Genomic DNA, 14,156 nt, shown 5'->3' on the forward strand with positions numbered 1-14,156 from the left:
TACAGTAGAGTTCTGATGTAAGTGATAATAGTAGAACGGTAGAGTTCTGATGTAAGTGATAACAGTAGTATGGTAGTGTTCTGATGTAAGTGATAATAGTAGTATGGTAGAGTTCTGATGTAAGTGATAATAGTAGTACGGTAGAGTTCTGATGTAAGTGATAATAGTAGTACGGTAGAGTTCTGATGTAAGTGATAACAGTAGTACAGTAGAGTTCTGATGTAAGTGATAATAGTAGTACGGTAGAGTTCTGATGTAAGTGATAACAGTAGTACAGTAGAGTTCTGATGTAAGTGATAACAGTAGTACGGTAGAGTTCTGATGTAAGTGATAATAGTAGTACGGTAGAGTTCTGATGTAAGTGATAATAGTAGTACGGTAGAGTTCTGATGTAAGTGATAATAATAGTACAGTAGAGTTCTGATGTAAGTGATAACAGTAGTACGGTAGAGTTCTGATGTAAGTGATAACAGTAGTACGGTAGAGTTCTGATGTAAGTGATAATAATAGTACAGTAGAGTTCTGATGTAAGTGCTATCAGTAGTATGGTAGAGTTCTGATGTAAGTGATATCACTGGTAGGGTAGAGTTCTGATGTAAGTGATAACAGTAGTACGGTAGAGTTCTGATGTAAGTGATAACAGTAGTACAGTAGAGTTCTGATGTAAGTGATAATAGTAGTACGGTAGAGTTCTGATGTAAGTGATAACAGTAGTACGGTAGAGTTCTGATGTAAGTGATAATAATAGTACAGTAGAGTTCTGATGTAAGTGCTATCAGTAGTATGGTAGAGTTCTGATGTAAGTGATATCACTGGTAGGGTAGAGTTCTGATGTAAGTGATATCACTCAATGGTAGAGTTCTGATGTACGTGATAACAGTAGTACAGTAGAGTTCTGATGTAAGTGATAACAGTAGTACGGTAGAGTTCTGATGTAAGTGATAATAGTAGTACGGTAGAGTTCTGATGTAAGTGATAATAATAGTACGGTAGAGTTCTGATGTAAGTGCTATCAGTAGTATGGTAGAGTTCTGATGTAAGTGATATCACTGGTAGGGTAGAGTTCTGATGTAAGTGATATCACTTAAAGGTTTGGTTCTGATAAACGTACAAGCAACAAAACCATTTCAATCATCATAAGAAATATCTGCCAAAAGCAAAGTCAGTTTGTCTAAGTGCACACATGCACTCGCACGCACAAGCACGCACCCATCCACGCGTGTGTCACATATATGGTGCATCATAGAATATTAGGAACATCTCCATCAAAGGTAAAGTAGCACAGAAGTGAATAAGGACAAAAGCATGCCAGCTGACTACACTGACTAACCTCAGTGAGTTGGGTGATGACTCCATCATAGGCCTTGAGCCACAGAACCTGAGCTGTTGATGGCATTTCTTGACTTGTGTTGTTGTATGTTCCTTCGTAGGAATCATTGCAGTAATCCTGGGTGCTCTGGCGACTCACGTTGGAAGATGACACTCTGCTGTTGACAGGGCTGAAAAGACATGTCAGCACAATGTGAGGACAAGATACTGTAGGCTATTGTAGAGGTCATAACAACACAGTAGACTATTGTAGAGGCCAGAACAACACAGTAGACTATTGTAGAGGTCATAACAACACAGTAGACTATTGTAGAGGCCATAACAACACAGTAGACTATTGTAGAGGCCATTACAACACAGTAGACCATTGTAGATGCCATAACAACACAGAAGACTATTGTAGAGGCCATAACAACACAGTAGACTATTGTAGAGACCATAACAAAACAGCAGACTATTGTAGAGGCCTCCATAACAACACAGTAGACTATTGTAGAGGCCATAACAACACAGTATACTATTGTAGAGGCCTCCATAACAACACATTAGGCTATTGTAGATGCCATAACAACACAGTATACTATTGTAGAGGCCATAACAACACAGTAGACTATTGTAGAGGCCATAACAACACAGCAGACTATTGTAGAGGCCTCCATAACAACACAGTAGACTATTGTAGAGGCCAGAACAACACAGTAGACTATTGTAGAGGCCATAACAACACAGTAGACTATTGTAGAGGCCATAACAACACAGTAGACTATTGTAGAGGCCAGAACAACACAGTAGATTATTGTAGATGCCATAACAACACAGTAGACTATTGTAGAGGCCATTACAACACAGTAGACTATTGTAGAGGCCAGAACAACACAGCAGACTATTGTAGAGGCCAGAACAACACAGTAGACTATTGTAGAGGCCATTACAACACAGTAGAGTATTGTAGAGGCCAGAACAACACAGTAGACTATTGTAGAGGCCAGAACAACACAGTAGACTATTGTAGAGGCCAGAACAACACAGTAGACTATTGTAGATACCATAACAACACAGTAGACTATTGTAGAGGCCATAACAACACAGTAGACTATTGTAGAGGCCAGAACAACACAGTAGACTATCGTAGATGCCATAACAACACAGTATACTGATGTAGAGGTCATACAAATGCAGTAGGTTATTGTAGAGGTCATACAAACACAGTAGGCTATTGTAGAGGCCATAACAACACAGTAGACTATTGTAGAGGTCATACAAACACAGCAGACTATTGTAGAGGCCCTAACAACACAGCAGACTATTGTAGAGGCCAGAACAACACAGCAGACTATTGAAGTGGCCAGAACAACACAGCAGACTATTGTAGAGGCCATAACAACACAGTAGACTATTGTAGAGGCCAGAACAACACAGAAGACTATTGTAGATGCCATAACAACATAGAAGACTATTGTACAGGCCATAACAACACAGTAGACTATTGAAGAGGCCATAACAACACATTAGGCTATTGTAGATGCCATAACAACACAGTAGACTATTGTAGAGGCCATAACAACACAGTAGACTATTGTAGAGGCCATAACAACACAGCAGACTATTGTAGAGGCCAGAACAACACAGCAGACTATTGTAGAAGCCTCCATTACAACACAGCAGACTATCGTAGAGGCCATAACAACACAGCAGACTATTGTAGAGGCCAGAACAACACAGCAGACTATTGTAGAGGCCTCCATAACAACACAGAAGACTATCGTAGATGCTATAACAACACAGTAGACTATTGTAGATGCCATAACAACACAGAAGACTATTGTAGAGGCCAGAACAACACAGTAGACTATTGTAGAGGCCATAACAACACAGTATACTATTGTAGAGGCCATAACAACACATTAGACTATTGTAGAGGCCAGAACAACACAACAGACTATTGTAGAGGCCATAACAACACAGTAGATTATTGTAAAGGCCATAACAACACAGTAGACTATTGTAGAGGCCATAACAACACAGTAGACTATTGTAGATGCCATAACAACACATTAGGCTATTGTAGAGGCCCTAACAACACAGTAGACTATTGTAGAGGCCATAACAACACAGTAGACTATTGGAGAGGCCTCCATAAGAACACAGCAGACTATTGTAGATGCCATAACAACACAGTAGACTATTGTAGAGGCCCTAACAACACAGAAGACTATTGTAGAGGCCATAACAACACAGTATACTATTGTAGAGGCCCTAACAACACTGTAGACAGTGTATAGGCAATAACAACATACTGTAGGATATTTAGGAGGCCAATACAACACATTGAGGAAAGATGTAGAGGCCATTTCAAGACAGTAGACTACATCATACTGTTGACCATTGTAGGGGTCATTAAGACATACTGCAGGCTATTGAACAGGCCATTACAACATGATGTGGAGTTAGGTGAGAGGAACAATCCTGTGACAAATGTGAACTACAAACCACACAGACTACATGCCTAGTGACATTACCCATATCCATCAAGGAATAATTTCTGACCAATGTTTTTACAAACATGCATTTTCTACTAACCACAGTCCACAGTCACAACAATAACTGCAGGCACTTTTCGCTCCATTCCAAAATGTGGCTACCACAAGTTTTCCATACATATTTCCTGAATCTCAGTGAGAGCAAACTGAAGCCAGATGGAGAACAAATAATTTTCTGGTGTTATTACAATGACCTTTTAACATAATAATGTACAGATTTATGTGTAATTGCCAGGACTAATGGCAACAGGTTCCGGTCTAACACCAGGCAGTTGATATAAGCTCATAGATACATCATTCTGTCATTCTACATGTCAAGGTTTCAATTTGAAACACTGTGTATCTATGTTGGATTTCTATATATAACACTGTGTATCTATGTTAGATTTCTATGTATAACATTATGTATCTATGTTGGATTTCTATATATAACACTGTGTATCTATGTTAGATTTCTATGTATAACATTATGTATCTGTTAGATTTCTATATATAACACTGTGTATCTATGTAAGATTTCAATGTATAACACTATGTATCTATGTTAGATTTCTACATATAACACTGTGTATCTATGTTAGATTTCTATATATAACACTGTATCTATGTTAGATTTCTATATATAACACTGTGTATCTATGTTATAGTCTGGAAGGTAATTGAAGGTACCGACGTTTACTACAACATCTGAAAAACTATTGGACCTACTCCAGTCAAAGTTGGTATGAGATTATTAAACAGTCATACATAACTGGATATTACATTTAAAGACAGTCGGTTGATGAATAAAAAATCTGTCTATTTAGCTATCACTATATTGCATCAACAACCAGACCTGTTCGTCACAGGTGGAACGAGCATTCATTGAAACAGCCATCTGCATAATGCTACCCCTGCGTCACAGGGCCATATGACACAGTTGAACCAATCAACTCAACTCGAAAGGGTGCACGGGAATCATGCACGTTGAGACGCCCAACCCCCCACACCACCCACCCGCGGCCGGCTACGTCACTGAGAATAATACATTTAATGCTACATAATAAATATGACCTTGATATTTTCTTCAATAATGTCCTTGACATTCTCTTTCATGTGTCCATAATGTTGTCCTAGGTATCTACCCTAGAAAATGTTATATTGTCATATATATTGTGTTGATATCAATTGTAAATATTTCTACAGCAGTCTTACTAAGTTTCCCAATGTGATCAAAGTACACCATTTGTTTACAAATTTGTGCCATTTTGGAATTGTGTTAAAAATGAAGAATTCTTTTCATTTCATATACATATTCATCTTAACAAAGCCGGCATTAAGGAGTACTAGTATTACATTTAATGTTTATGTCAACGTTTGCATTATACATGAGCTCAGCAGTATCTGGTAATGTAAAACTCAAAAAGACATTTTTATGAAACAAAATGTCAACCCTAGGGAATTGGTATCAACATAATTAACATCAACTTCAACTGAACTGTGTGTTTCCAAGCTGTCTTTGTTCAGCTGAAAGCTAAATGTCACCAACAGATCAGCCCTCTACTTAACATAAGTACCACACTGGCGGGGACAATTACACATGAATAACACTAATGACTACAAGCAGCTGGAAATGGCAAATTATATTTGCTTCACATTAGAAATGTTTAATGTAATATGCATTGAATTTAATTCCAATAGTCACTGTGTATTTAATTGTATCCCAATAGTCACTGTGTATTGAATGGTATCCCAATAGTCACTGTGTATTTAATTGTATCCCAATAGTCACTGGGTATTGAATTGTATCCCAATAGTCACTGGGTATTGAATTGTATCCCTATAGTCACTGTGTATTGAATTGTATCCCAATAGTCCCTGGGTATTTAATTGTATCCCAATAGTCACTGGGTATTGAATTGAGTAACTATAGTCACTATGTATTGAATGGTATCCCAATAGTCACTGGGTATTGAATCACAATAGTCACTGTATATTGAATCCCAATAGTCACTGTGTATTGAATTGTATCCCAATATTATAGTCACTGTGTATTGAATTGTATAACTATAGTCACTATGTATTGAATGGTATCCCAATAGTCACTGGGTATTGAATTGTATCCCAATAGTCACTGGGTATTGAATCCCAATAGTCACTGTATATTGAATCCCAATAGTCACTGTGTATTGAATTGTATCCCAATATTAAAGTCACTGTGTATTGAATTGTATCCCAATAGTCAATGTATTGAATTTAATTCCAATAGCCACTGTGTATTAAATTGTATCCCAATAGCCATTATGTATTAAATTGTATCCCAATAGTCACTGTGTATTGAACTGTAACCCAATACAGTCAGTGAGTATTGCAATATATTCCCAGCAAAGTACTTAATCTATCACATACAGTCTAATCTGACAGTACTAATCCCTATTACCCATCCACAAGCCAGTGTTCTGGAGTGCAGGTAAAGTGAACCGAAGCTGTAGCAAGATTAGCCATCTCCTGTTTAACCTTAATGTCAAATGATGATCGACTACCGTGTCTCCCTCGAGATTATCAACTGAGGTAGTCTGAAGAAAATAAACTATCATTTGTGACATACTGTGAACATTAAAACCATGTGTGCCATTTGGGTATTTGTTCTACATGGTCTTGCAGAGCGTGAAACATACGTAAGTGCAACCTCTCCTCAGACAAGGGTCTTATTACAGTGTGTCACTATGGTCAGAACTTGATTCATCACTGCTGTGGGAGAATAAATATACACTGAGAAACAACTAACTATAACTCAGACACAACTGTAGGCTTATGTCCATAACACAATCCCACGGAGTCCAATAAAATCTGTATACACTGCAGGTAATACAGGTCACGGTACTGTACATGTGCTCTGTGCAAAGTGGGACATCTGGCTGGGGGCTCATGTCTAATTATGTGGTATAATATTTTAACCTAATCCCAACATCTCACATACCAAACCATAATCTTTGGGCCTCATTTACTAAACTATGATCTTAGGGCCTCACTTTAATACTAAGATGTAAATGTTGGGCCTCATTTACTAAGCTGTAATCTTAGTGCCTCACTTCAATACTAAGATGTAATCCCTGGGCCTCACTTACTAGGCTATAATCTTTGGGCCTCATTTACTAAGCTATAATCTTAGTGCCACAGTTCAATACTAAGATGTAATCCTTGGGCCTCATTTACTAAGCTATAATCTTAGTGCCTCAGTTCAATACTAAGATGTAATCTTTGGGCCTCACTTACTAAGCTGTAATCTTAGTGCCTCACTTTAATACTAAGATGTAATCCTTGGGCTTCACTTACTGAGCTGTAATCTTAGTGCCTCACTTTAATTACTAAGACGTAATCCTTGGGTCTCACTTACTAAGCTATAATCTTAGGGCCTCACTTACTAAGTTATAATCTTAGTGCCTCACTTTAATACTAAGATGTAATCCTTGCGCCTCACTTACTAGGTAAACCCTAGGTCATCACTTTGATACTAAGATGTAATCCTTGCGCCTCACATACTAGGTAAACCCTAGGTCATCACTTTAATACTCTGATACATTCCGTGGGTCTTAGTAACAATCACACCACCTCACTAACTGGCTACATACATGGCTTCACTGTAATACTCAGATATATTTTTACATATATGTCTCAGTTTAGTACTAACACTAGCTAGACTCTCAGTTTAACAGAAAGATATCCTTTCCATGGCCAAAACGCATTTATACATAATGATTTTACGGTTTCAAAATGCTGATATATTTTTTTCGGGAGAAAGACCAATCCAGGATTAAATGAAATGAAATATGAGTTTACAAAACACCTGATCCTTTTCTAACTGCTGTACTGGACATTCATTCATGAAACATTTTGTTCAAATTGTTCTGTTTAATCCCAAATTGTTTCTCTCTCGAAAAAACATACCAGCGTTTTGAAAACCACATTTTCATAATGTGCAAATACGACCAGGTTGTTCTCTCGAGAAAATATCCTGGCTGTGCCAAGGATATAATTGTAGGGCCTCATTGTAATAGCCAGCTAAAGTCTAGGGCCTTGTTGTAATAGCCAGCTAAAGTCTAGGGCCTCATTGTAATACCCAGCTAAAGTCTTGGGCCTCATTGTAATACCCAGCTAAAGCCTAGAGTCTCATGACGTAATACCCAGCTAAAGTCTAGGGCCTCATTGTAATACCCAGCTAATGTCTAGGGCCTCATGGTAATACCCAGCTAAAGTCTAGGGCCTCATTGTAATACCCAGCTAAAGTCTAGGGCCTCATGGTAATACCCAGCTAAAGTCTAGGGCCTCATGGTATACCCAGGTAAAGTCTAGGGCCTCATGGTAATACCCAGGTTAAGTCTAGGGCCTCATTGTAATACCCAGCTAAAGTCTAGGGCCTCATGGTAATACCCAGCTTAAGTCTAGGGCCTCATGGTAATACCCAGCTTAAGTCTAGGGCCTCATTGTAATACCCAGCTAAAGTCTAGGGCCTCATGGTAATACCCAGCTAAAGTCTAGGGCTTCATTGTAATACCCAGCTAAAGTCTAGGGCCTCATAATGTAATACCCAGCTAAAGTCTAGGGCCTCATTGTAATACCCAGCTAAAGTCTAGGGCCTCATGGTAATACCCAGCTTAAGTCTAGGGCCTCATGGTAATACCCAGCTTAAGTCTAGGGCCTCATTGTAATACCCAGCTAAAGTCTAGGGCCTCATGGTAATACCCAGCTAAAGTCTAGGGCCTCATTGTAATACCCAGCTAAAGTCTAGGGCCTCATAATGTAATACCCAGCTAAAGTCTAGGGCCTCATTGTAATACCCAGCTAAAGTCTAGGGCCTCATGGTAATACCCAGCTTAAGTCTAGGGCCTCATGGTAATACCCAGCTTAAGTCTAGGGCCTCATTGTAATACCCAGCTAAAGTCTAGGGCCTCATGGTAATACCCAGCTAAAGTCTAGGGCCTCATTGTAATACCCAGCTAAAGTCTAGGGCCTCATAATGTAATACCCAGCTAAAGTCTAGGGCCTCATTGTAATACCCAGCTAAAGTCTAGGGCCTCATTGTAATACCCAGGTAACGTCTAGGGCCTCATTGTAATACCCAGGTTAAGTCTAGAGTCTCATAATGTAATACCCAGCTAAAGTCTAGGGCCTTGTTGTAATACCCAGCTAAAGTCTTGGGCCTCATTGTAATACCCAGCTAAAGTCTAGGGCCTCATGGTAATACCCAGCTAAAGTCTAGGGCCTCATAATGTAATACCCAGCTAAAGTCTAGGGCCTCATTGTAATACCCAGCTAAAGTCTAGGGCCTCATGGTAATACCCAGCTTAAGTCTAGGGCCTCATGGTAATACCCAGCTTAAGTCTAGGGCCTCATTGTAATACCCAGCTAAAGTCTAGGGCCTCATGGTAATACCCAGCTAAAGTCTAGGGCCTCATTGTAATACCCAGCTAAAGTCTAGGGCCTCATAATGTAATACCCAGCTAAAGTCTAGGGCCTCATTGTAATACCCAGCTAAAGTCTAGGGCCTCATTGTAATACCCAGGTAACGTCTAGGGCCTCATTGTAATACCCAGGTTAAGTCTAGAGTCTCATAATGTAATACCCAGCTAAAGTCTAGGGCCTTGTTGTAATACCCAGCTAAAGTCTTGGGCCTCATTGTAATACCCAGCTAAAGTCTAGGGCCTCATGGTAATACCCAGCTAAAGTCTAGGGCCTCATTGTAATACCCAGGTAACGTCTAGGGCCTCATTGTAATACCCAGGTTAAGTCTAGAGTCTCATAATGTAATACCCAGCTAAAGTCTAGGGCCTTGTTGTAATACCCAGCTAAAGTCTTGGGCCTCATTGTAATACCCAGCTAAAGCCTAGAGTCTCATAATGTAATACCCAGCTAAAGTCTAGGGCCTTGTTGTAATACCCAGCTAAAGTCTAGGGCGTCATTGTAATACCCAGCTAAAGTCTGGGGCCTCATTGTAATACCCAGCTAAAGTCTAGGGCCTCATTGTAATACCCAGCTAAAGTCTAGGGCCTCATTGTAATACCCAGCTAAAGTCTGGGGCCTCATTGTAATACCCAGCTAAAGTCTAGGGCCTCATTGTAATACCCAGCTTAAGTCTAGGGCCTCATTGTAATACCCAGCTTAAGTCTAGGGCCTCACTACTGACCTGTAATCCTGGGTGCTCTGTCGGCTCATGTTCATGGAAGAGTTACGACTCATGGCTGGGCTGAAAAAGAAGCGTGACTGTGTAGAAACTAGGTGACCACAGTCAGAAATATTATCTGGAAACACAAGTGGGTGTTAGCATAAACAATGATCCCAGCAGTTACGGTACAATGACACACAGTTTGTCAGATCATAATACTGACAACCTCTACTCCCGGTGGTAGTCAGGTCCGGTGTCCAGCATGGGTAAAGGGGACTTGTTTGCCCCAGCTTCCCTGTGGAAAATTAAATATGAGTAGAAACTCACTACTTCTAGTTTCAAAAAGTAAAGAAAATGTGTTCACATTATGCAAATGGTAAGCTTAAATATACTACCTGTGAAGTCTATGAAAAGGTGCACAAAGATAAAAAAAAGTGAAAAAATATTGGCAAAACGTTTCTCGGACCGCAAGTTGTTTAACAAACCCTAGCTTAACTGTTGTAATCTATTCATTTAAGAGTTTATCAAACTAAATCAACTTAAGTATTCCCCTTATGAGTGACCCTGTAGCCACTCTGAAGAAGTGTGTGAGTGAATATGATTTAACGCCGCTTTTAGCAATATTCCAGCAATATCACAGTGGGGGGACACCAGAAATGGGCTTCACACATTGTACCCATGTCGGGAATCGAACTCAGGTCTTCTGCGTGACGAGCGAACGCTTAACCACTAGGCTACCCGACTGCCCCCACTCTGAAGAAGATTTCGTTAATACTTCATCTGAATGTCAGAAAAAGGCCCAATAGCAGTTGCACCCGTACACACTTTAGAGAAACCTATCAAAGATCATATTCATGGCTAAAGTGGGATAAAAACCCATTGGTGTGTGTATGTTTGCGGGGGGGGGGGCAACTCTTGATACAATTAGAAAAGTGACTGCTACTTGTGCACTCATATATCGTGTTTCTTTGTTGTTTAATATCGCACTCAGAAATATTCTAGCGATTTGACGACAATCTGTATCGAGTCTGGACCAGACAATCCAGTGAATGACATTATGAGCATCGATCAACGCAATTGGGATACGATGACATACATCAACCAAGGATGACCACCCGATCCTGTGAGTCGCCTCTTACTACAAGCATCTCATATATCTAATATGAAAAGTTTAAAATGTGGAGCTAACTTCACTACCATAATGCCCAAGCACACTGAATGAAGGGTGGCTGAAAAGTTCAGAGCCCTATGATGGACTGTGGCCGTGGTGTTGGTTGCTGATTATTTTTGCCAATGATGCATGAGTGAATCGTTCCCACTTGTCGGTGTTAAATGTCCTCTAGAGCAGAAACGATGTCATCATCATTTGCATAATGCTTGCCAGTCAGTTCTTTCTTAAAGTTTGAGAAGAGATGGGAATCTGATGGTGCCAAATCTGGTGAATATCGAGGTGTTCAAGCCACAGTCATGCATTGCAGCCATGGCAGCAACAGACTTTTGCACAGGTTTATTGTCCACGTTGGACAGCACACCTTTAGTGACTATTCCATGAGATTTATCCTTGATAACAGATTAGCATAATATTGGCCATTAATGGTCAGACTTTTCGGGAGGTGGTACACCATCCAGTAGTCAAATGGAAGGCAGGAGATGTAACAGACGTTGCCTTCTTTGGAGAAGGAGACGTTAGATGTTTCCACTGCTTTGACTTTTAGTCTCTGGATGATAGTGGTGAACCCAAGACATCAATGGTTACAAATCACACAACATATCACCTGGCTCTGCATCAAAATGATGAAATTCTAAGAGGTGATGAACCTGGTGCCAGAAGCCTTGGAACCTAGCGTGCTGAAACCTGTTATACCCAGTTCATTCCTTAGAATGTTGTCAACTCTCTCAGGAGGAATGCCTACTGTATTGTGAGTCATTAATCATTCATAATCATATCTAGTATTTTATCAGCATTGTCCTTAGTGGTGGCAGTCGCAGGTCTTCCTGATCTTGGATCATCTTCCAGGTTCTCTCTTGCCTTCTCGGTTTGACTTCCCACCTCTTAACAGGGGCAGTGGGGTAGCCTAGTGGTTAAAGCGGTCGCTTGTCATGCCTAAGTCCCGAGGTCGATTCCCAACATGGGTGCAATGTGTGAAGCCCATTTCTGGTGTCTGTGATATTGCTGGAATATTGGTTAACGAGACGTTAACCCACTCACTCACTTCCACCTCTTAACAGTGGCAAAGGAAGGAGCATCAGTCCCAAAAGTTGACAACATGTACACATGGATAGCTGTTGGAGTTTACCATTTTTGTTGGAGATCCTTGACGACAATGCAGTAGATACTTCACAGAAAATTCCCAGTCACTTTGATTCCTACAAAATTATGCTGCCTGGTTGCACACTTGGTTCAAATGCAGCCTATAAGTATGGTCAGCATTGTACTTAATACATGCAAAGTGTTAAGCGTGTATGATACATCCTTTGCAGTTAGGCTCAGGGAATTTCTGCCTCCGCTCGTACCAGGCACATTCACCCTCACTCATTTATGTATAAGCTCTGAAAGATTTACTTTCAACAAGTACTTGATTAAGGTGGAGTTTTTATTCAAAAATAAAATTGTTGCTCCTGATCTGTTTTTAAAATAATCTTTTAAAAACACACCTTTTTGGAAAATATTCCAGTGAGACCGTTAATGATTGTGGACACAATGGATCAATAATTACATTTTCAGCAAATTCTTGAGGATGAAGGATTTCCATTTTGGAAATGTTAATTTCTTGAAACTGAGACTGCCCACATAGCAGTTTAGAGAAAGAGACAAGTGCTAATAGTGGCTGTCATGGTTATCAAAAGTTTCAATCAACACAGCTGACACATCAGGTGGTAACACCTTGGTCAGTGAAGTATGTTATCTAAGAGTTGTTTCTTCCACAATAAAACACTGCAGGGAGAAAAACCCATGAGGGGTGCAGCCCCGAGTGGTATATTCTCAGTGCAGTCTTTCATTGTATGATAAACAATGATCACAAGTTGTTTCCCTCGTATATGTGATATCAACATAATGTACAGCCTCTTTAAGGATGTTGATAAAATGTACAAGCTTTAAAAATATTTACCCTCATTTTAATATTGATGACTCCCTGAATACAATCCAACCTAGTAAACATAGGACAAGTACTTTTTATGAATAGATGGTTAAGATTCTCACAATCCTCATGTTGATTTTTTGTACCTTTTCTCCTAATACTGATTGCCATATCTCTACCATGTTTGAATGCAATCGTTCACCACTGCTTTGATGTGTGTAGCCTAGCCACATCTATGGCGAACAACTTACTTTCCTCTCAAAAATTCAATCGTCCAATATATGACATCATCAAGTTGCGAGCACTTATTCAAATCTCCAGAAATGATGTCATGACAGAATAATATTTTATCGTGCAATAAACCATGCTTTGTTTTTCATTGTTCTTTGTGATTTATCTGCCTTCTTTCTGCCTCCTTTGAGCTACCTGTAGTGCCTCCTCAGCCTGCCTATAAATAGAGGGTTGTACCTACAGTGTTTCATTGTGGTTGAAAAGCAGTTACTGCTGAACAACTGCTGGAGCAGGTACATGGAAACATGATTTTCTGGGTTCAGGCAACCATTGAGCGTCCTGGCCAGTTTTTGATTGCTCAAAGATGGCACAAAGGTCACAGCCCTGTGTAAAGGTGCCTTAACTTCTTTTGAGCAGTACATCACACCATGCCTTAATGATATGGGAGGAAATACCAAATTGATGCAGGTCTCAGTCACTGGCCAGAGAACCATCCTGACCTCAATCTCCATCAGGAAGACCAAACACACAGTGTATTGACTGATGGAAGAGACACCATCAGGAAGACCAAACACACAGTGTATTGACTGATGGAAGAGACACCATCAGGAAGACCAAACAGACAGTGTATTGACTGATGGAAGAGACACCATCAGGAAGACCAAACACACAGTGTATTGACTTGATGGAAGAGACACCATCAGGAAGGCCAAACACACAGTGTATTGACTGATGGAAGAGACACCATCAGGAAGGCCAAACACACAGTGTATTGACTGATGGAAGAGACACCATCAGGAAGACCAAACACACAGTGTATTCACTGGAAAATTC

At 40.0% G+C, this 14,156-nt stretch overlaps 1 protein-coding gene across 8 annotated transcripts in view; it reads right to left on the reverse strand.

The window, feature by feature from the left end:
- Positions 1-14,156, reverse strand: part of LOC139475675 (protein unc-13 homolog B-like) — a 197,224-nt gene that overhangs the window by 78,843 nt on the left and 104,225 nt on the right. For all 8 annotated transcript variants that reach the window (XM_071258894.1, XM_071258883.1, XM_071258887.1 and 5 more), the window contains 2 exons: positions 10,033-10,092; positions 1,331-1,499 (listed from right to left, as the gene is read on the reverse strand). In XM_071258894.1, coding sequence (XP_071114995.1) covers positions 1,331-1,499; positions 10,033-10,092 — 229 coding nt within the window. The remainder of the gene's footprint in view (positions 1-1,330; positions 1,500-10,032; positions 10,093-14,156) is intronic.

This window comes from Haliotis cracherodii, unplaced genomic scaffold (genome assembly GCF_022045235.1).
Source record: "Haliotis cracherodii isolate W230 unplaced genomic scaffold, xgHalCrac1.p SCAF_1, whole genome shotgun sequence".
NCBI classification, from domain to species: domain Eukaryota; kingdom Metazoa; phylum Mollusca; class Gastropoda; order Lepetellida; family Haliotidae; genus Haliotis; species Haliotis cracherodii.